At 39.6% G+C, this 22,511-nt stretch overlaps 1 protein-coding gene across 1 annotated transcript; it reads left to right on the top strand.

Annotated features, from left to right (window-relative positions):
• Positions 1–81: 81 nt before the first annotated feature.
• Positions 82–18,083, top strand: LOC140246966 (vacuolar protein sorting-associated protein 26B-like). Its single transcript, XM_072326277.1, has 9 exons — positions 82–194; positions 5,056–5,199; positions 5,840–5,909; positions 7,027–7,183; positions 9,502–9,666; positions 12,938–13,044; positions 13,973–14,041; positions 14,698–14,840; positions 15,519–18,083. Exons 1-9 carry the CDS (start codon positions 192–194, stop codon positions 15,636–15,638), a joined length of 978 nt encoding a protein of 325 aa, XP_072182378.1. The 5' UTR covers positions 82–191; the 3' UTR covers positions 15,639–18,083.
• Positions 18,084–22,511: the final 4,428 nt, after the last annotated feature.

The raw sequence follows: 22,511 nt of genomic DNA, 5'->3' as shown, positions 1-22,511 counted from the left end.
TTTGTGGATAAAGTTTGTTGAGCATTTGACTTATGAACATCACTAAAGCGTGACTTTAGTCTCCCTATGCCTTTCGCGTGACCAGAGAATATCCACCCATTTTTTGAGGACAGTTCACGGAAAAGGACTGAAAATACGGTTGCTAGAAAGACTGCTTCCCCGCCGAGGAAAAGTGTTTTTCATCAAACAAAATGGTAAGTCTGGGAGCAACATTATGATTGTACCTGTAATTGCGGAACTTCGAGTCAGGGGTACCGAAAAGGTGACCGAATATCGACTTATGCCGTGGTGATTATTCCATATTCGTCGTACAGTGTGTTGTATGTTGTGCGGTGCAAGGTGCTGGTGCAATGTGTGATGGGGATGCGTTCGTCGGTACGGTGATGGTGCATGGTGTATGGTGCCTGGTGGTGTGGTGGTGGTAGAAATTCTATCGGTGTCTTTTCCAACCTGCTCCTAGTTCTGTTCTTCCCTGTGTGGCACTGCCACTGGTTTAGGCCACATTGGCCACATTTACCTCATAAGGCATAAGGTCATAAAAGCAGTCATGCACTTTAGTTAGGGCCCTATCGATCAGTCTGGGGAACGGCCATAACTGCGACAGCCGCTGCACGAAGTGTGGCGGCTGCGCCGTTTTCGCATTAAAATCTTGGAGTTGTACAAAACGGGTGCCGTTGCGGCGCTATATTTCCTTAATTTTTCAACAAAAACTACTAGGAATACTTACATGGGTCGATTAAACCTAGATCACCTTGATTCCAATCGCTGACTGTTTGATGCATTTCATTGCTTATGATGCAGAAAATGTTGTCTTAAAAGGCAAATATATCTTCAGCTCACCGATGTGCACAGCATGCATTCACCAGTGCATTGACAGCTGTATTGCTCGCTACATGATGCATATTCATTTCACCTTATAGAAAAGGCAGTGTATACAACCACACGCGTGTGTCTTTACCATCCAGCCACACGAGTGTGGTTGTAGCCATGGCCCGAGTCGTGGATACAGCCACACTCGTGTGTAATGTACATGTAGGCGGCCCTACATAGGGATACAATGTACACACACGGTACGGAGAAGATGATCGCCGTGCGTCCATGTCAAACACGTAAACGCCACACAATCAGCTTGCTCACAAAGTGATGAAACAGTAACCTCATTTTCATACCTTTTAATATTGTTATTTTACAAATATATTTTTCGCTCCATTCTCATCTTGTTTGCTTGATATGATGGGTTTAGAATTAATAGCAAAGTTACAACTGCCGCTAAATTGGGGGACTTTGGATTGACATCGCTAAACTGCTGGTGGTGTGCTAGCGATCGCTCAGTGCAGCTGCAGCCTATAGCCAGCGCAGTTGTGCCGCCTGCCCCAGCACAGGAGGGACCCGGACTCGCGCGCCGGCTGCCTGTGTACGCTGGATCGTGGATGCGCGATTTGCGAGTACCCGAACGAACGACACGAAGGCGAAGTCTCAATAACGACACGATGTATCAACATCAATTGTAACTTTAAATTTACCTCATCAAATCAAGAAAATGAGAATAAAGTTCAAAATGAAAAAAAAGTAAATTTGTCTAGATGGTGTGATAATATTAAATGGGAGTAATCTAGGAGGCAGGTTCATGTTCATTGCTTTACAGTGGTGCTAACCCCAGCAGCGACCCCATACGGACAATACACTGTGTTACAGCGCCCCGCGACGGGGTTACAGTGGTGCATGATCGCGTGTTGATGTGGCCGGCCACACACACATTCCCGCTACGCGTTTGTGGATATGTACATAGTACAGTAAATAAAACACACGAGTGTGGCTGTATCCAGCAACTAGGGCCATGGCTACAACCACACTCGTGTGGCTGGATGGTAAAGACACACGCGTGTGGTTGTATACACTGCCTATAGAAAATGCACCGTGCGATGCATCCGTTACGTTGACGTCATTGTTCACGCTAACTATACACAGCCCAGTCGCTGTACATGGTACGTCGCGACAGGGCTGTACGCGCGCGACCACCAACCACTAGGAGAGCGACGTAATCGTATTACGATAGCTTTGAATTTTGATACTTAACATCATTTTTGTCACCTCAAACTCAACGAGTATACTTTTCAATATTTACTCTACATCTGATGCTATCAGTATTCAAATGTACGCCATGAAACTTACCGAAATTGATCATCATATCCAGCATGTCCACACGGTACACAATCTTTCACGCCAGGCCTAACTATACACAGCCCAGTCGCTGTACATGGTACATACGTCGCGACGTACCGACGGTCAGGAATTGCGCCAGAAAGTGTCATTTATTTGTTCCACGGACTTATCGCAAGTGGTCTCCATGGACCCAGTGTGGCGAACTATTCTTCTGTAATAGAAACATGCATTTAACGTGAGTAAAGTATTCTGTTTAAAGGAGAAAAGTATACATTTTCCTAAGTTTTGTAGTGCTAGTTGTGTTGAGGTTCCTCACTTTGAGGCTGCATGCCGCGCTCGTCAGACGCTGTTTTCGCATAGCGTAACAGCGTCTGGTCGGGCTATGTTCACGCATGCGTAGATGCGTACTAATGGATATACACATTCAAAATGGTAGCAAGACTCTTCACTAGGGCAGGCCGCTTACTTATGGATCCTGCTGAGTATCTTCGTAGAAGTACTCAAAAAAAATGTGGAAAATTTTGCAGTTTTCAGAGAAATTGGTGAGAAGAACCAAGTTGATTGGGTAATATACATAGAGTAAAATATCCCGTTTGCGGCAGTTTAAGCATTGTTGAGGGTTTTTCCAACTTGTAAACAAATCAGGCAAATTATTTTCAACCATTTCATATATCATAGACAAGATTATTAATTAACGCAACTGTTTTCATAAAAGAAATTTACCATTGACCGACGCAGTTTTCATGATTTACCAGGGCAAAACCCGGCACAATTTTCGCCGATAAGGGCGATATGCGACGTAGTATTTCTGCTTGCGGCACGATGTACAATCCCTATGCAATACGCGCGTGCTCCGCGATCTGTAGCTGAACGCCTTCACATGTCTCGCGAACATTGCGTAAGCGCCAATTCCCATTGCGAAAGCACGTGAAAATAGCGGGCGCACATGCATTGGCCGCAAACAAGATCGCAAATCTGGCGGTGTTGTTGATGTCTTTCTCGTGTTTTTCTCATTTTTTTCGATGGTAACATCCACTTTCCGAAAAAAATGGCGGCCCACGTCGGCTCGCGAAAGTTCTATTTTACGTGAGGGTATGTTTTCAAAATCCATGAACATCGAGAAAACGACAAAAAATCCAGTTACTTGGACCATTGTTTCTTAACTGTTATGTTAAGAAGTACTGAAAATTTCGTTTTGGATGCGATATGTTGTCATTTAGGTGAGAAAATTTCACTTTCGTCAGAGATCGTGCCCATTTTAATGGTTGGTTTTTGTTGATTGCTAGTGTGTTAGTATATGTGTAGTGTGCATACTCAGTGCAGTGCTGTGTTTAGCGGTATATTACCGTGTATGTTGTACCTGCCGCGAACGGCTGCAAGGCCGCTTACTGCCGTAGTTACTCTATTTCTTTTTTTATTGTCAAGTGCTGTGTTTATGATAGAAATTTAGCCATGCTTTATTTGTGAAGTCGCTGCATGTGGCGATAGGGATTTATTCGTGATTTTTGCTCCAGCTCAGATGCGGGGTAGCCGCCAGGACCGCGCCTTGCGGCGCGGTCTTTGGGGCAAGGGAACCCACTGCACTCAGCTCATTTATGAGGGGTGCTCACGCTCATTTAAGAATCCCTCTGCATCATGAGCATGGCCGGGATGCTCGTGAGGCCCCCTGTTCACTTCTCATCATCCATCTCACATCTGACATATAAATTGTTGCAACTTCGCAGAGTGATTTTTTGTTAGTTACACACACAAACGTGTCCACTCTCCATGATGAAAGGAAGAAAAATATTTGTCCACGTTTGGCAAAAATCAAGTTTTAATCAACCGATGTGCAGTGACCCAATGAAACACGGGTGCCAGTAGTGGGCGTGGGTTCACTCAATTGATGCAGGGCTGCCGCACCTATCGAACTAATCCAACTTGAAATTTTCAGAGCTTTACTCTGCCGCTTTGGCCTCTTCATGCACGAATCAACCCCATGAAAGTGAAGTCTAACATCATTTTACAATTAGATCGCCATATTCGTAAAGACAAAAATAAGATCAGAACTACATGTAACCTGATCTTGTGCATATACATGTATTGCAAATTACTATTCCACATTGATAGAGATAGAGTAAATGGGTACTTGAATTAGCAAACTAATCACTTTGTAGGTATTACTGGCTCCCTTTCTTTGTGAATTCTGCTGTCCACCAGCCTTTTAGCCCCTTTTGTGCAAGCGTCCCACTGTATCCAGTGCAGACAGCGTGCAAGCAAGCCGTGCAATAAACTGCTATGTACCAAAGTCTCCACCCGCTTGCGCACACGAGCTTGCTCTGAAAATCCTGCAGCTTACATGGCTTGCGCGCTGTCTGCGCTGGATGCAGCGGGACGGGATTTTGGCACGGGGAGGTCGAACCTTGGTGCAGGTTTTTTACTCGTACACTGTGCAAGCATGTGGTGCATGCACGCTCTTTGCTCCTCCCATCCCAGAGAGGACTCTTCTTGGTCTTCTTGACACTCTCAGCACACACTGACTGAAAAAGAGCTCTTTTCAAACAGTGATCTATCACTTCAGTGGCGGATCCAGGCGGGGGTGCACCGTGCGCGCTCCCCCCTTTATTTTTTTTTTTCTAAAACAAAAGAAAAAAATGGGGATGGGATGCATGCGCCCCCTTTTATTTTGTAAAGGTGCACCCCTCTTGACGGAATTCCTGTATCCGCCCCTGCACTTGATCTACTCCCACTTCATCTAATAGTCATGTAGTCTCAACCAATATGGTGTAATCCTGTTTTATCTACAACCAGTTCATCTAATAACCATTTAGTCCAATTGCCACTAAGCTTCATTACCAGTTGGTCTACTTCCAGATGGGCTTCGTTGATTTGTTGATGCTTGTTTCCACACAGAGCTTCTTTGGGCTTGGTCAAGGAGCCGAAATCGACATCGTCCTCGATGACGCAGCCACGAGAAAACAGGCGGAGATAAAGACGGACGATGGTAGGAAGGAAAAACTCTTCCTGTTCTACGACGGCGAGAGCCTGACAGGCCGGGTAAGCCAGTGATGGACTTTGTCTTGTTTTCTTGAAGCGGGTACACACATTTTACTTTACATCATACTCTATACACCATATATTTGGCGAGTCTGAATTTGCATAAATCGGGACTTCCCGACGATTTCGCGAGTGGTTAAAATCGTGATCATGGAGTACTGAACTGAACAGAGGAATGTATGTACGTGTGCGTCACATTCATATCAGGGATCTGAGTCAATATTTTTCAGTGTCTTTAATTTTCACGAATAGCACCAGACTCACGAAATTCGCGAAAATAAAAACTTCACGAAATATTTGGCGTATTCAATATTATACACACAAATATTCCATTTGAATATATCACATGCACAAAAAAATCCTAGTATGTACACACGCACTCTAATTAGAAGTTGGACGTACACATGCTCATAAAACACACTATACGAAGGTGTACTAAGTACTGTAGAAGTATTTGCAAGCTGACAAAGCACACAATTCCACCCGTTCAAATTGTGCATAGAAAAATTGTGAAGATATTGTCGGCAGTTCCAGAATTTGCGCTCGCTAGAAGTAGCATGAAATCCACAAAAAATTAATGTACCATGAATATTCCTTTGTTTACAGTAATCATGTTATATGTTGTTTTTCTTTATACCAGGTCAATGTGACATTGAAAGGAAAGAAATTGGAACATCAAGGTATTCGCATCGAATTTGTCGGCCAAATAGGTGAGTAAACCTCCAGAGGAATATGAACCTTCAAAGAGAAAAGCTGATATTGCATTATTAGATAGATGTGCAGATAAAAGTTAAAATTACATTAAACAGAATTTGATAAATACTACAGACTTTTGTGAGGATAAACTATGATTATGTGAAGCTATTAAACATATTGTTCAATGGACCCCTTAGGTATCAGTGTCTTTAATAGTCATGTTACTGTTTTGTTGCTTTTAAAAGCCTGCTTTTTTAAAGCTCTTATTTGTGTTTGAAATGGAACATATACCGAGTATTTCATATTTCTTGAAATGTAGTGTTTTCAAAGTTTTCCCTGCGGCATTATATCTGAAGTGGATCCATTAACAGGGGTCGCACTTAACTTTTTTTTTAACTAGCCAGGCGGACTACTTAGAATCAATTTTGATACTGAAGCAATATTTTGGCTAGCCAGACGGACTAGTAACTTCAGAATTTTATGATTTTTAGCTAGTCCCACATGATTTTGGGTGGTCAATGGCCAGCGGACCATCGCCAATTTCGAACCCTACAATATGTAGGAAGTTGATTCTTTGTAGAAAAGCATGAATGAGCCATTTTGTTGGAAAGTAGGGAAAGAAAATGGAGCGTTTCCTTTTTGGGATCGCAAGAGGTGTGATAGCCATTTTGATTCAATTCAGTAGGGAAACTTTGAAAATCGAAGAACTAAATACTAAAAAATATTTTGACACATTTTTTGGTAAGCCAGGGTACAGCGCTGAAAAAAAAAATAATTAATTCAACAAAATGGCGAATTTTCATTTGGTACCCCAGGGTACCAAATATTGCATCATTTGTGGAAGAGGCCGTTTCATTCATTGATGAAAAGGCCCAATTAGGTGTGAGAGTGTCTTCACTTCCCGTAACACTTGCCAGTAACTTCTGCTTTTGTTCTAAAGTGGGACTAAGCACACTCCACCCTTTTTACCTATTTTATCAATGAATAAAACTACCCCGGCTGCATATAGGCATCCTGTCGCAGACATGGATAATTACTCTACATACCGCATGACAATTTGCTAACTCTATCACTGCTATAACATGGTAAGAGTTTCTACCCTGTGTGCATTCTTTCCCCGCGGCATGCCAGAGTTGTACTATGACAGAGGTAACCACCATGAGTTCACCTCACTGGTCAAGGAGCTGGCCAGACCGGGAGAACTGACCCAGTCTACCAGCTACCCCTTCGAGTTCCTCAACGTGGAGAAACCGTACGAGTCATACACGGGAGCCAATGTCAGGTTACGGTGAGGGCACTTCGCTTTCAGACGCCCATTTTTAGGCCTTGCTTGTGACGTCTATTTCAGAGATTTTGATTCATAGGATATGTGAGGAGGAGCAAATGCAGGATCTAAAACTTTATGGCCCGAATTCACGAAGGTGGTACAATCTTGTCCATGGTTTAAACCATGGACAAAAACCGTGGGGTGCAGAGTGTTGCATGGAACATTTTGTTACAAAATCGGTCATTTCGTCAACGAAATTATAATTTGTCAATAAAAAATGGTCATTTGGTCAGTGCAATGACTGATTTCATAACGAAATATTCCATGCGACTCTTGGCGCCCCGTGATCTTTGTCCATGGTTTAAAGGGTGTGTACAGTTCTGGTCGAGGTGAGGATTTAGCTTTTAACGTCTTGCGAGATATTCAGAAACCACTCTATGAGATGTCAAAGAGCATGCAATTCTAAGGGGTATCAAAAGTTTATTTGATGAAAATCGGTTTTCAAATGTCTGAGATATCCAAAAGCAAAGTGAAACAAAGGTATCATAATAAAAGGTGTGGCCTGTCGCCTTTTATTATCACTTTTTTTGATATCTTAGCCATTTGAAAACCAATTTTCATCAAATAAACATTGAATCCTTCTTGAAATTACATGCTCTTTCATATTTTATATGAGGTTTCTCATTATCTCACTTAGGAATGTTCAAAACATGAATCCCCACCTCAACCAGTACTGTATACAGTCCCTTTAAACCAGGACAAGATTGTACGACCTTCGTGAATTCGGGCCTATGAGACACGAGAGTCAATGCCAGTGTTTGAAAGAGTTAAAGAAGACAAACAATTATAGTAGTGGTGTGCTTATGCCATAGCTTCTGCATTGGGACGTGTGTTTCCCAAAGCTTTTGTTTATGGGCAGCTTGAGAAGGAAGAAGTGAAAGAAGAAGTGTTTCATGAAGTTCGTAAAGTTACAAACGACTTAAGAATGACTGGTGATCAGTTCTTGTGCTGAATTATTGACATTCTGATAAGTATAGCACGTCAGAACATGCTCCAGTCGTTCTTAAGTCGTTCGTAGCTTTAAGTGCAACTTTATGAAACACCCCCCAGGCATTCGGTACTTCTCCTTCAGTGAAATGTCATGAACTCTTTCTGTACCAGGGACGTTGAGCAGTGTGTATGAGGCTGTAGGATTTTCTGTACCAAATTTCACTCACAGCACACTAAGGGTTAGGTGTGAGGAAGGAAGTGCTATCTATGTGGGATGGAATATTCATTGGTAATTGGCATGGTCCCAACATGATACATGAGAGGTAACCTCTATTCGTGCTTGATTTATATTATGTTCCTGGCAGCAGCCATGACAGTTACGTTTCAGGCCTCTGTGGACAAAACAGGATGTATGTGAAACAAGGCATGGAGACTATGGGCAAATGTAGCAGGTTATCCCATGGATGCTAGGGCAGATTTTTTTTAACCACATATTGTGAAAAAAAAAAATACCATGGCAGTCATGGTTCCGATGACAAGCTTAGTAGGTCAAAGTTTACTATGGGGTTAACAACACATTACTGGTATTGCATAAAAAAAAATGCCAAGAGAGAAGATTAAACTGTAGTGGAAGACGGCCAAAATGTGAAATCAGAGAAAAAGAATGACCAAAATCCCATGGCACAGTGGCACTTCAAGCAAACACAGCTGCTGGCAACATAATGTTAACTTAGCATTGATGTGTGACCTTGTATGCTTATGCTACAGACTGTACCTTCTGTACAGTAAGCTTTTTTTTTTTTTTTTTTTTTTTTGCGTTGTGCCCAGAATAACTACTCAGTAACTACTGGTAGTTTTCCTAATTCTGGACTCAAACCAAATCCACTTCCTACAACTGAAACTGTCAACAGCAAACCTCAAAAACCTCAATTCTAGTGCTCCAAATCAGGCTACAACAAAATATGGGAAGATGTTTGGCAATGGGATATATACATGTTTCACTGTACTACTGTTTGTACTATTACCATTACAAAATCATAACCTGTTTGCAACATTGTTCCTATCAAATCAAATTTATGCCAAGGTTAAATTTTTAGTCTGACTTAAATTGTATGTGCTGATGGCTATTATAGCCATCTTTCTTTCTTATAGCCATTCCTTTAAAGCCTATAGAGAAGGAATAGCTAAAACCTATTTATCTGACCTTTTAAGATAATGGCACAACTGCAATTTCTGATTTCTGAATTTTTTGGCCTTGTCCATCAATTTCAAATGGAAAAAGAAAACAACAATGAACCTCTTTAACTGAAATTACATTTGCGATTCCTGTTTCTCTCCCACAATTCCAGTTACTTCCTGCGAGTGACCATCACAAAGCGCCTGACGGACACGGTCAGAGAAATGGACCTCGTCGTCCACACACTGTCCCACTACCCCGAGGTCAACTCGTCCATCAAGATGGAAGTTGGCATTGAAGACTGTCTTCACATAGAGTTTGAATACAACAAATCAAAGTGAGTATACCACAGTTTCAAATTCGGGGTACTCTCAATGCATAATGCCTCTCGGCCAGCCCTGTTTCAGATGCCTTGTTGGATGGCTCTGAAGAAAAGTTGGATCCAGTCTAGGCTGCATCTAGCTCGCCAGACTACGGCACGAACAGGGTTTGCATGATATGACCAGGATGAGTCGGGGAAGAAGAACCATACAGTAGAGCTTTCAAACAAGCCAACTTGGGTCTCGTCTTTTCAACTTGGAGCATTTCTGAAGATTTCTTCACTTATCATTGTATGACCAACACATTGCAGTGTCACAGTGATACACCGAATCAAGCCAATTGAAAAGCTGTAAAACCTTTTTTGTTTTTGCCAAATTCAAACTGACGAAAATTATAGTAATGAACAAAAAGCACACATTAATTGCATTGCATTGTATTTTGAGGAAATGAAAGAGATTGCATTATCTTTTGTCATTATTGTGCCACAATGGTCATTGTGGTTCAAAGTTGCATTGTTACTCTGTAAGTTGAAGTGTCTTACTTGCAAATCCTCAAACAATTGTCAAAATTAAGCATTTCTTCTTTTATAAAACAGTTAATGCAGTTTACAGTGGCATCCCAGAAAGCGTATATAATCAATACACTACTGACTTCTAACTGTTGTGTTAGCATAATAATGAGAGCTCAGAGAAAAGCAGAATCAAAGTTCAAGTGAATCTTGGGGACAGCGAGCTTGTGAAACTAACTGTGCACAGTCAAACAAAAAACAACAACAAACAAACAAGGAGCTACAATATGCTAGCTGTGAGAACTGCAAGTAGAATGTTGAAACACAGAGTCCAGCATGCCTTCACACACTAGTCGCTATTTGCTCAAGGGTTCAAAGTTCAAGGGCAATATTTACAATTCATGTGTTGCATACATATGCAGATTTGTTGAAGTTAAAGGTGCGATGTAGAAATGTAAGTTGAACTTCATGGCTGAAGTTTGTAATGCCTGTGTAGGACAACATGTATTTTAGAGAGGATTTTTGTGAGTTGTATTATATTTGTATTGTATTTTATTTTTCATCATGAAAACTTGATTTAAAAACAAAAATATATGAGATATATTGTTGAATACTGGTGAATACTTGTGACAGAGCAATGACCCTACTCAACCTTCCCATCACAAGAGTCCTGTTTTACAGAGAGGCCACTTGAGAGCAGTATATATTATGTACATGAAAAAAAGAAAAGACACAAAGAAATAAGAATTAAGCCCCAGTCACATAGACATGCCAGATCACAGGAGATCCGTGTTGACACCTTGGGCATCCTAGAACATCTGGGAGGCCAACACGGCAACTTTTGGAGGTCAAAAACATCCGGCGTCATCCGGGGACTGCCGTGTTGGCAGAGCAATCCGGGATGATCCATGTGGCCGCTGCATAGCTGTCGTGTTGGTTCGTCTAAGTGCCGTGTAGATGCCGTGTTTTTCCGGTCTTATCCGTGTAGCTGCTGTATTGATACAATGTGTACAGTCATCAACGCTCGTCGACACTCCATCCAGGGTGAAACTATTCCGGAGCTCCCCGGATCATCGTGTAGATCCTTGAGGATCCGCGTTTATATGTGACTGGGGCTTTCAAAGAAATTATGAGCAATTCAGTGAAGTAAAAAGAAGAAATTGCTTCTAGAGGACTATTTTAGAAAGTGTAAGAGCAAAATTGAAGAGAGAAAATTCTGGAATGGCCAACATTCTGAAGCTTGAAATAAATTTACCTCCTGGCAGGGTTGGCTTTTATGGAAGATATGATTATCGATTTATCAGCAAATATATTGACTTCATTTACCAATGTGAAGCTGTGCTCGTGCAAAGGTTCCATCTTAGGGGCAAGGCAGCATCCAACATTGCATTGTAATGACTTGTTTTTTCATAATATTACCGGGAGAAATCGACTAAGCACTATGCGACATTTTTTGTCATCTTTGTGCTGCCCAGGCATACAATATAACCACGAATATTTTGATAAGAAATCAATAGTACAAACATGTTTTGTCTACCGTAGTTAGTGGTGCATACTCTTGCATGCACTCTTCTTGACTGTAGTTACCTCAAATGCATACATGTAGTTGGCCCTCGTGCAATACCCATATTTGTGAGGTTTTTTAAAATTGAACTTTTGCTACAATGTATGTAGTTACAGTATGCCTGTGTCATACATTGTACAATATACAGTATGTCCCCCCCCCCCCAAAAAAAAAAAAAAATACAATCAGATTTTTGCATTGATAACACCCAATATGATTAAATTGTCTAAATGCTACTTCAGGGTCTTAAAATATAACATTTTAGCTCTATTTTGCAGAAAACCCTATTCGATTTGGTTAAGCGGTCACAAAGAAATAGGGATTGTTGTAAAGCATGTCATGAGTCTGATTCTTCCAAGTTTAGCACTTCGATGATCTTGTGTGTGAATACAATAGACAGAACTTGGAGGGAAGAGATTCCTGACATCCTCTACAAAACTCCTCATTTCTCTTTGCCCACTGAAGCAAATCGAATGGGGTTTTCTGTAAGATGTGGGCAATGAGTTATAGTTTCATACCCTGAATTTGTATTTAGATTGATTCAATATTTTTAAAGATATCACTGCGGAGGGTCCCATGGTAATTTTTTTTGGGACATACGGTACAGGTATATGTGATGTTGTTCATGTATAGTATGCAAGTTCATGAGCTAGTCAAACAGTATTCTTTGAGTAGTCCTCATTTGTCACAAAAACGGGCTAGATGTTTAATCACTGTATTCTGTGTTTGTGCAACAAAGGGCTTTCTCAGTGGACCATAACTTTAAACTTGTAATTATGGGGAAATGAGTATTTTTGCATATCGTCGCTGGGGTGACAAGACCCTGTATCTCAAATTTTGGTGAAAATGACTTTTTTGCATTAGTGGTCAAATAAACGGTTAAGTGATGTCCTGTCCAAATCACAGCTGTCTTACCCCAAAAATGAAGCCACCACGGCATGTCAAAGGAACGGCTATCCCATTCAGTATAGTGCTTTGGCCGCCATGTTTTTTGGCTCTCCTGAACATTTGACATTTTTGAGATACGAGGTCTTGTCGCCCCAGCGACGATATATTGTATTAATATACCTCCCTGAATATTTACATTTCCTGTATTTGTGCTAGTTTTGTGAAGAAAAAAAAATGACGATGAGTAGATAAATGAATAACCACCAATTATTCTTTGTTTACAGTATCTAACATGATTTTTTTTCTCTCTCTGTTTGCTCTTTGAAGATACCATCTGCGAGATGTCATTGTAGGAAAGATCTACTTCCTTCTAGTGAGAATTAAGATCAAACACATGGAGCTTGCCATCATCAAGAGAGAAACCACAGGATCAGGTGGGTGAAGGGGGATGCTTCCACAGAATAGTGTCTTCAGCTCTGGCTTGAATGGAAAAACAAAAAAAGGGGAGCAGCGAAAACAGTTAAAGGGGAAGTTTTTTTCCACAACATTTTGCATGGATCCAGCAAATGTCGAAAGATGAGCGAAAATATTGGCAGCAAGTAAAAGTTTGCCAGAAACTTATGTCCCATTTCAATGTCACAAACTTCAGAAAAAAAAGAAAGAATAAGAGTACTTGATGCTCTCCCATGAAAAAATGAGGAGAGTGTTTTTCTATCCTCATTCCAATCTGCTCTAAAATCTCATAGCTCTTTGGATACCAGCCTTTCGAGTTCTCAGGCCAATAGGATGTATCTGAAAGGTGGTTAAAACATAATTAGGGAATAATTTTCCTGGTATTGCATCGCAATTTGCTATACATTTTTTATATGACTGCTATACAAAATTTCTTGTGTGTACCAAGTTTTTCGTACATAGGACTGTACAGAACTTTGTTTGACACGTTTTGCCATGAGAAAAGTATGGATCAAGGCTTTGCTTTAATCTTGTGTTTTGTTTTTATTTTGTGTGGGTTTTTTTTGGGGTTTTTTTTTTTTGTTTTTTTTTTTTATTGTCAGGTGGTTTACAGAACCAATTGAGGAGCACATATATTCATAAGACCACTACTGTACGACACAATATTTTCGTAGCATGAAATTGTCGCGAATCGGAGCTGATGGCCTTTTTCATGGCATCAAATTTTCGCGAGTTGCCTCTGACATCCAATGCATATAGTGTAGACAAGAACTTTTGTATGCATTTTAATTTCGCAAATCTTGGCTCGCGAAATTTGCGAAATTAAAATGTATGCTAACATTCCTTGTTTTACAGTATTCTTGAGGATTGTGATAACAGTAATGCTCTTGCTATACTTTTCATCCGCAGGTCCCAACACATTCAATGAGAATGAAACCATTGCAAAGTACGAAATCATGGACGGAGCCCCGGTCAGAGGTGAGGCCAATCCCACACAGTCAAATATTTGTTTGTTGTGTGCGAAAGGGGACTTTTCTCCTTTAATTTTGGCACATTTGTTGTAATAAAGATCACTGCTGGTGTTGACAGGTGCTCTGATGGATTTGCAAAAGCATCTCCAGAGGAACCTACTACATGTTTTTCCAATGTTCATTGTGTGCATTGGGGGGGGGGGGGGGGGGAGGTTCTTCATTCCTTGTAAGAAAATACAGTTTTCAATATATTATGATAATGTGATTCACAAAAGACATAGCATTGAAACATGCAAGGTATTCTCAGTGTAGGGAAAGGTACATTCCAATGTCTTTGATTTTCATATTTGATAGCACAAGTGCTTTTTTATTTTGCCAGAAAAATGAAAATATGTTGAACTTGCTTTATTTTTTTTTAATATGGTTATCCATGCGTGATGTCATGAAATGTTGTAGTCTTCTCACCGAGCGATGGAGATACCAAAACTTTAAAAATTCATAACCTTTGATCAGATTGTCCGATTTTCGTCAAACTTCGCTGATATGTTCTGCTAATATTGCTGCATTCACACAATCTACATGCATTTTGTATGTGTTTGGTTTTCATTCTCCTTTAACACTGCTCTCCCCCTCTCTCTCTGTATTCTCGCTTATTCACACAAGGCGAGTCAATACCAATCAGACTATTTTTATCGGGGTACGAACTCACGCCAACGATGCGGGACGTCAACAAGAAATTTTCGGTGCGCTACTACCTAAACCTTGTCTTGGTTGATGAAGAAGAGAGGAGGTACTTCAAACAGCAGGTGAGTGCCTTAGTCCCAGCTATGCAAACGTGTCAGTCTTTTTTTTTTATGCCGTAATGAGTTTTTGGTGACTCTCTTTCCCTGACTGATACTGCTGTCTTGCAAAAAAAAAGAGCTGTTGTGCATCCTTGGACTCTGCATCATGAGATGTGTGGTTTGAGCCTGCTGGCAGCAGCAGTTGTTTGCTCACACTAGCCACTAGTCACTTTATTCTCATTGTTTGGGCTTTTACAAGGTGATGGAAAAAGCTTGTGTGCCAGAGCTTCTTGCCCAGCTGATCTTGTTACATGTATTGAAATTACAGAAGAGTTGAACTTGAACATTTCAGTCTTTGTTTCCAATTTTTTATCTGCTGTTAGACAGGAAAACCCATCATAACAAAGTAGCTAGGACCACTGATTTTTGCCATCTTGTAACTGGTACCCCATTTTAGACATACCAAAAAAAAAAAGCAGACCAGTTTGATACAGTAATGGAAATTTGGGACTGCTACATTCACTTTGTCGAAAGCAGCATTGTAATCCAGCTCATAAAAACAGTGTTTTCCCATATTTGAATGAATGTCAACTTGAATTAGAAGTGAAATTTTCTTTCAAAGGTGATGCTGTGAAATTCATCTTACTTCACCATCTTACTTCACCAACCTTTTTTGTGCCATGCGTGTTCTTGAACACACAGGAAGTGACGCTGTGGCGGAAGGCAGACAAGGTCAAAAAGCCGCTCCAACTTCAGAAGCAGCAGATGCAGCACTTTGTGTCGCCGACGCAGAACAACAAAGCGGAAGCCAACTCAGAATAGCCGCGCGGCGCCCTCCCGTGTCGATTACATGCCATGCAGTCCCAAGTCGCGGTGATGACTGTGTCTTTTGTATTGGTATTATGTACATTTCGTAATCAGTTTTATTCATGAGACAGAATATTTTTTTCCTCTATATCTCTCTTCTTCTTAAAAAAAACAAACACATCCATTCGCATAACGTGGAAAAATGTGATAATGGATCAGTACGCGTGCGAATGACATGATCCGTTCTGTCGCCCTCTCTTGTCAGTAGCTGGTCCAAATCCTATGTGTCCGCCGTTTCCATCTCCTGTGTCGTTGTTACTGTAAGATAGCCACGATGTTTAAATGGTCTACTGCCCTCTTTAGATACATTTTGTCCAGTGGGCATATTTGCCGCCATTCTATGGCTTTGACCCGATATGTACGATTGTATGTACAGGTATGGTACTAACGTGTTGCACACACTGCATCTTAACGATATTAGCAGATTTTCTGTGTCTTTAATGCAAGCAAACTTGCAAATTGAAAAGTTGAGATGTTTTTCTTTTTCTCACTCTAATCTGCAGCAAGTATAAGGAGGGTAAACTGGTAAAGGTTTAGAAAGTGGCATTGATATGTGCAAAAAAGAGATTTTATTCATAGGAGAAGTATTGAAACTATAATCTAGATTGAACAGAACAAATATTTATATTTTTTTTTGCGTAATACAATTTGTTTTCTTACAACACAACACTGGGATAAAACTTGGGATTGCGTGATTATCTTCTCCATTTTGTAATTTAAAAAGACACATAACAAGCAAACAAATAACCATAATCCGAAGACAACATAAAGAGAATTAAAAAATGGAGGAAAAAAAACCTCCAAAAGTTGTGCAACTAACCATCATCTTACCTATTTCTGCCTCAGTTACAGTGATATCCAAGCTGCTGTTTAAAATTATGTTCCTAGATATGTGTAATAGTAGACATGCCTAACATTCTTGTATGAGTTGTTGTTATATTTTTGGCTATTCTGTGATCCTTGTGATAAAACTATTTTTCTTTTAATGTGCAATCCTTGTCTTTTGCAAATATGCTTCGAATTCTGTATGTTTCCTGGGTCTCTTCTGGTGCGTTAGTGAATCATTTTGTAGAGACTTTGTTGAGTAGATCCATTGCTTCCCATGGCAATAAACCTCACAGGCACAGGAGCTGCTCAAGACGTGAGAGAAGTACTGTATATTTCTTGGTATTTCCTCTTCCGAATTTCACGACTCCATCCTAATTATTTGGAAATTAACAACTCGCTTTAGGCGCTTTATATATCATTTCCAAGACGGGAAAATCACTAATGTTCTTTAATTTTTCCTGCGAATGGATGATCCAAATTTCTCATTCCATTACTTTGGTTAATGATCAGAAGGTCAACCACTTATGGAATGCTCTTACATTTCCCAGTACCCAACATATTGTACAGAGAAATCCCATTTTAATGAGGTCGTTGAGACTGCCAATTTTACTTTCGTACAACGGGTACCTCGTAAATGTACTAAAAATGAGACCAGCTAAATATGGTAATGAAAAATTGGGACCGGCAAATTCACCTCGACAAAAGCAGTACCTCCTTGTAAGTAACTCGCTACAATGGGGTTTTCCTGTACTAGCGAAACATGGATTAGATAGTGCATATGGTGCCGAATAAGTGAGGCTTAATGTATGTAGCCCCCTCTGGAGGTAGACTCGGGGAAAGAATGAGCCTTCTGAAGTTTGTACATTTGATGTACAGGAGTTGAAGACATGGGATGGTTGTAAAGCTTTGACATTCAGTTACACCACTTGTAGTAAAACTCAATACAACATTTTGTTATATGGACCATCAAAGGGGTTATATGTGAGTTTTAATAATCTGAAGTTGGTGTTTGTGTGTGAAGCCAGTGGACGGTCATTTACAACAGACTCCTTTGGACTTGGGAAGTCAACTTGCTAGATCAAATGTTTGTTGTACAAACGTATCAGGGTTTGAAAAGAACACTATATCTCAAAGTGAAATTTAAACTCCAGTCCAACCTCAGTTATCCGGCCGTGTAGGGACCAGGTTGCAGATAAGTGATATTTCTCGGTCAAGCGTGACACATTGTCAATTTACCAGTCACTACAATGATTTTCATGTTTCATGATTCAAATAAAGTGGAAATGAAATGGAATATGAGTGGCAATACACTTTTCTCCTTGTCTTCGTTCCTTCTGGCAAAAGTACTTTTGCTCTGAACAATCCAGTGCTGTTAAAGGTCGGGATAATATTGAGAAAAGTGATGGCCACATTGTTGAAACAGAGGTTGGACTGTATGAGGAAAGAAATATTTCTCTGTTGTAACAAGAGTTTATTATATCCGGGTTCTTTTTAACGGGAGTCCACTGTAGCAGTGTTGTCTGAATGTAGCAGGATTTTACTAAGCTTGAAGTAGAGAAAGCTGTCTTTAAACGAGGGGCACTTTTTTTTTTTTTTTTTTTTGTTGTTGTAGTAACTAGTGCTGGTTTGTAGTGGGGTCTTGAACACCTTCTGATGTGTCACAGGAGTTCAAATACACAGGAATTCAGTTGAACATCGCATAAAATATGCATATTCATGAGCAGAAAAGTAAAGTACAAGGAGTTGGATCAGACACCTTATGGTCTGACTAATAGACCATTTCTACAGTGTATTATTTATTCAAAGTGAAAAAATAATTCATATGGTTCACTGCACTTAATTGCCACTGTGCTCCATCCATCCTGTAAAAACAAAGTCAAAAGATGGTATAAATGAGACAGAAATATATAGAATATAGAGGGCTAGTCTCATGTCCAGGAGATGTGATTTTTTTTTCTTTTTCTTTTTTGCTTTTAGTATTTTCCATGTCTGTATCTTTTGTCTGTAGCCCAGTAAGTGTATTGGTTAACCGAGTAGTTGAATTTCCAAAGGAAGAGAATATCTGTAATATAATATATGTGATGTACAGATTTATTACTGATAGCTATGTGAAAATATTTGTCGCAGAGACGTATTAGTTTAATCGCAAAACTTGACGCGAGCGTCGTAATATTCAGACGGCGAAATGTCTAATTGATTATGCCTTTTATTGGAGTTGGATGGAATGCGAGGAAACGATTTGTCGCATTTCGGGAATCGGTTGCAGTAGGTTTGAGACTTTATTAGGATGACTGTCCTTTCATGCTGCATCTCTGTGAGTATGTGCTCCCAGCAAGACACGATATTGTACATATGGGACTAAGGAATGACTGTGTATACTGTTAAGCCCCTTTCTCACTCGGCTATAGTCTATCATACCCACTGCCTATGGTGCAAGAGGAGTTCTTGGTGTCTTGGGGGTTAATAATTATTAGTGTCTGGAAATTCATTTTTAAGTTTGATTGCCTTGACAAGGTTTGCCACCACTACTTAAAATCAAATTTCACCTTTTTTATCAGTTTTTAACCGTTCATTTGTTACCCTTTTGTTGCTTACCAGTTCCTTTTTTTTGCTTTATTTATGTCTTTTTAAATTCTCCATTCTCCTTATTTGTACGTTTTCATGCCTGTAGTTGTGTTGGTTTTCTTTGAGCTGTATACTGTGCACGTTGATATGTTTGAGTGTGTGTCTTCCCATTTTGAAATGCCTCAAAAGGTCAACATCGTTTGGGATCAAATGGTGTTGTTAGAAGGACGTATGTGATAGAATTGTTGGGCTGCCCTCCACACGCATATGACTCCACGTGAATGTCACATAAAGATGCCCTCTATGCGTGGCTGTACATACATTCTAAGTGTGGTATATATCCTGGAGGACACCCACAAATTTATAGGGTAGGGATGCTGTTAATAAATATGTAGATTTGTACAGTCCTACTACGTTTTGACGTGAGAGTGTTCAGACGTACCATCCCATGACTTGACAATTGTATGACAGCATTCAGACTGTAGGGCCTGGTCTGTGATAAATCACAGAGATGTTTCAGCTCATTGATAGGTACGAGTTGGGCACTTGCTCAGTATGGACTGTGGGGGAGCTGTGCACACATACACAACCGTATGTCATGAAGGCCTACACACGTACGCACCACTTCCATGATCTATGGGATGTTCGAGGCGTAAGAGTTTAATGTTCGGTGGTAGACACTGTGGACAGATAACACTTATGAAGATCTCTGCAGGTTTAGGCATGAATGTCGGTATACATGTGTGTTTGTACACTTGTCTGTCTGTGCTTTGATGGTATATGTAACCTTTCCGTTTAATACTGCATGTGAAAAGTTTGATAGCAAAATGAGCTAACTCCATTTTTGTCACTTTGAGATATTTTCCATCAAATCTGCTAAAAAAACAAACAAAGAAAATAATGATATATCATTGTGTCAATAACATGGTATATTTTAAATCATAACTTCAAGAATATTCTTTGTTTTTGACAAATTAGGTATCAATGGAGAGGTTTTATTTTGCTCTGATGATGGAGTTACTTTGAGATGTTTAAAAATGTCACGTACCCCCTGTTGCGATCAAACTCTTCATGCATAAACAAGCAGTTTATAATTTGTCTTTATTTTGTTCCCGATTCTATTAACATCCCTGCCCATCTCTAATTCTCTCTCTCTTTCTCAATCAATCCATCCTTCCATCAAGTCATCTGTTTGTTCTTCTATCCATCCATGTGTATTTCATCTATTTCTCATTTTATATCTTTCAATCCATTCTTCTGTTCTATCTATCCACACATCTTTCCATGTATCTGTCCATTCTATCTGTATCTTCTCCTGATGTCATTTATATATCTCTTTTTAATCTATCTCTCATCTCATCAATCCATCTATCAATCCATCTATCTATTTATCTCTTTCTCTCTCTCTGCCTCTGTCTGCTTACATATCTGTTTGTTCATCTATCTCTTTCTCTCTCATCCTCTCCCATAATCTATTGTACGTTCTGTCTATCCATGTCCCTGTTTTGTATTACATATGTCTATCTCTTGTTACCTACCGGTATCTCTTTCAGCTTGCATTTGTTCGTTCTACTTCCAAATTTTTCTGCTCCATTTCTGCACTGTTACTTGAGAATGTTTCTGTAGCATTTTCTCTCTTTCTTTCTCATTCCATTCTTGTTTCACTTTCTCTTTCTTTTCCATGTCAAATTTCTCATTTTTTTTTTTTAGCCCTTTCTCTTATTTTCTCTTAATTCCCCATATGTTTCTCACTCTTGTATTTTTTTTTTGGAAGTGTTGATCTTTTTCATTCCAACGTGGCATTTGTCCCAGTAATGACGAGTCTTGTTCCCTTAAGAAAAGAAAAAAAGAAAGAAAGAAGATAATTGATAGTCAGTGTCTTTTTATTGTATATTTTTTATCACAGCCACTGTGTGTACATGCTGGACTAGACAGCGCAGCATTTGAAGGAAACAGTAGAGGCGAATCATAGAATTATAAGACAGTCGACGCGAAGTCCACTGGATGCTGGCAGTTATAGGAATGTAAATATATGGTATACCCACTGAATATACACTTTGCACATGATATTTGTAAAAATAAAGCAGATATATAAATCAAGTCATATATTGTGATATACATATATTTTTCTTTTCCTTGAGTCATTGTTATTTGTCCTTTTTTCTTGTCTCTGTTTTTTTTTTCCAACAATCTTCAAATAAAGCAATGCCATCTGTTTTTATGCGTCTGAATGATGCCCGAGGCATTGGGTTTACACTTGTCTTGTTCTAGAGAGAAAATATAGAGAATTAACAAAAATTCACTATTCTTGAATATTGAAAACAATACTTGACCTTATAAAATACATGTATTAGCAGCAGGTCAATGTAATAAAGACTTTTATAACAAACAAAAAATGTGAAGACTTGCAATGTTCATCAAACTTTCATTGAGTGTTTCACTCTTTTTTTTTTTTTGTATTTCTGTGCATTTGCTGAAGTCACATATATTTGAATCCACACATATAATATTTTGGGAAGGTTTACCCTCACGAGGGTGGTATTCCTGCTTGGTTAACCCTATTCTAACTGGGGGGGGGGGGGGGGGTCAAATTGACCCCCCCTCGACGTTTCGCGCCACGATTTCGCAACGCGCAAAGATTTTGCCACGTTGTTTCACGACTTTTTTCATTGAAGTCTCCCGCATATTTTGAGACCAAATTTGCGATGTCCGGGTACACCGTTCTGAAGTTACGTAATGTTTTGCATATGCATGTCAACCCAAAAACAGCTCAAATTCATGATATCGTGTGCAAATCCAATGCAAATTGTGTTTTTTGGTTAAATTGATATAAATAAGATTATTTCAACTTTTAACCATTGAAATTAATCAGTTCTAGTGTAGATAAGCCTGAAAAAGTGCCTGCAACAAATTTTGGCAAAAAAACAATAGAAAACAAAAGGTCGAAAAAATAAAATACATAAGAAATTAACAAAACAATAGAAAACAAAAGAAATTGATTTTGATTGGGCTATTTTTTTACACAAAAATTGTTTGATGTGTCTTGAGGAATTCTGACACAAAAATTTAGCAATCCTCCAGTCTTTTTAATGGAGTTTTAGGTGAAAATATGATTTCATACACAAATTTGCATAATTAATTTATTAAAAATAGAAAGGCAATATTTTTCTATTGTATGACCATGTAATCTTGTAGTTGACATCCAGCTCTATCTTCAGGCAAAATTTCGCGGCGATCACGCGATCGGCAGCCGAGATCTGAAGGGGGGGGGGGGTCAAATTGACCCCCCCTCAGTAAAAACTTGGTCTCAAATAGCCCAGTTAGAATAGGGTTAACTCGTCAATATGGACGTTGTATTTTTGAAGGAAACGAAACTTGGTGAAGCATAAAGTGAAGAAATAAGCTGGTACAGTGCACCGCTGGCGCCACGTTTTC

This window comes from Diadema setosum, chromosome 3 (assembly GCF_964275005.1).
Source record: "Diadema setosum chromosome 3, eeDiaSeto1, whole genome shotgun sequence".
Taxonomy (NCBI): Eukaryota; Metazoa; Echinodermata; class Echinoidea; order Diadematoida; family Diadematidae; genus Diadema; species Diadema setosum.
Note: the sequence above shows the minus strand (reverse complement) of the source record. Positions and strands in the feature narration are given on the sequence as shown.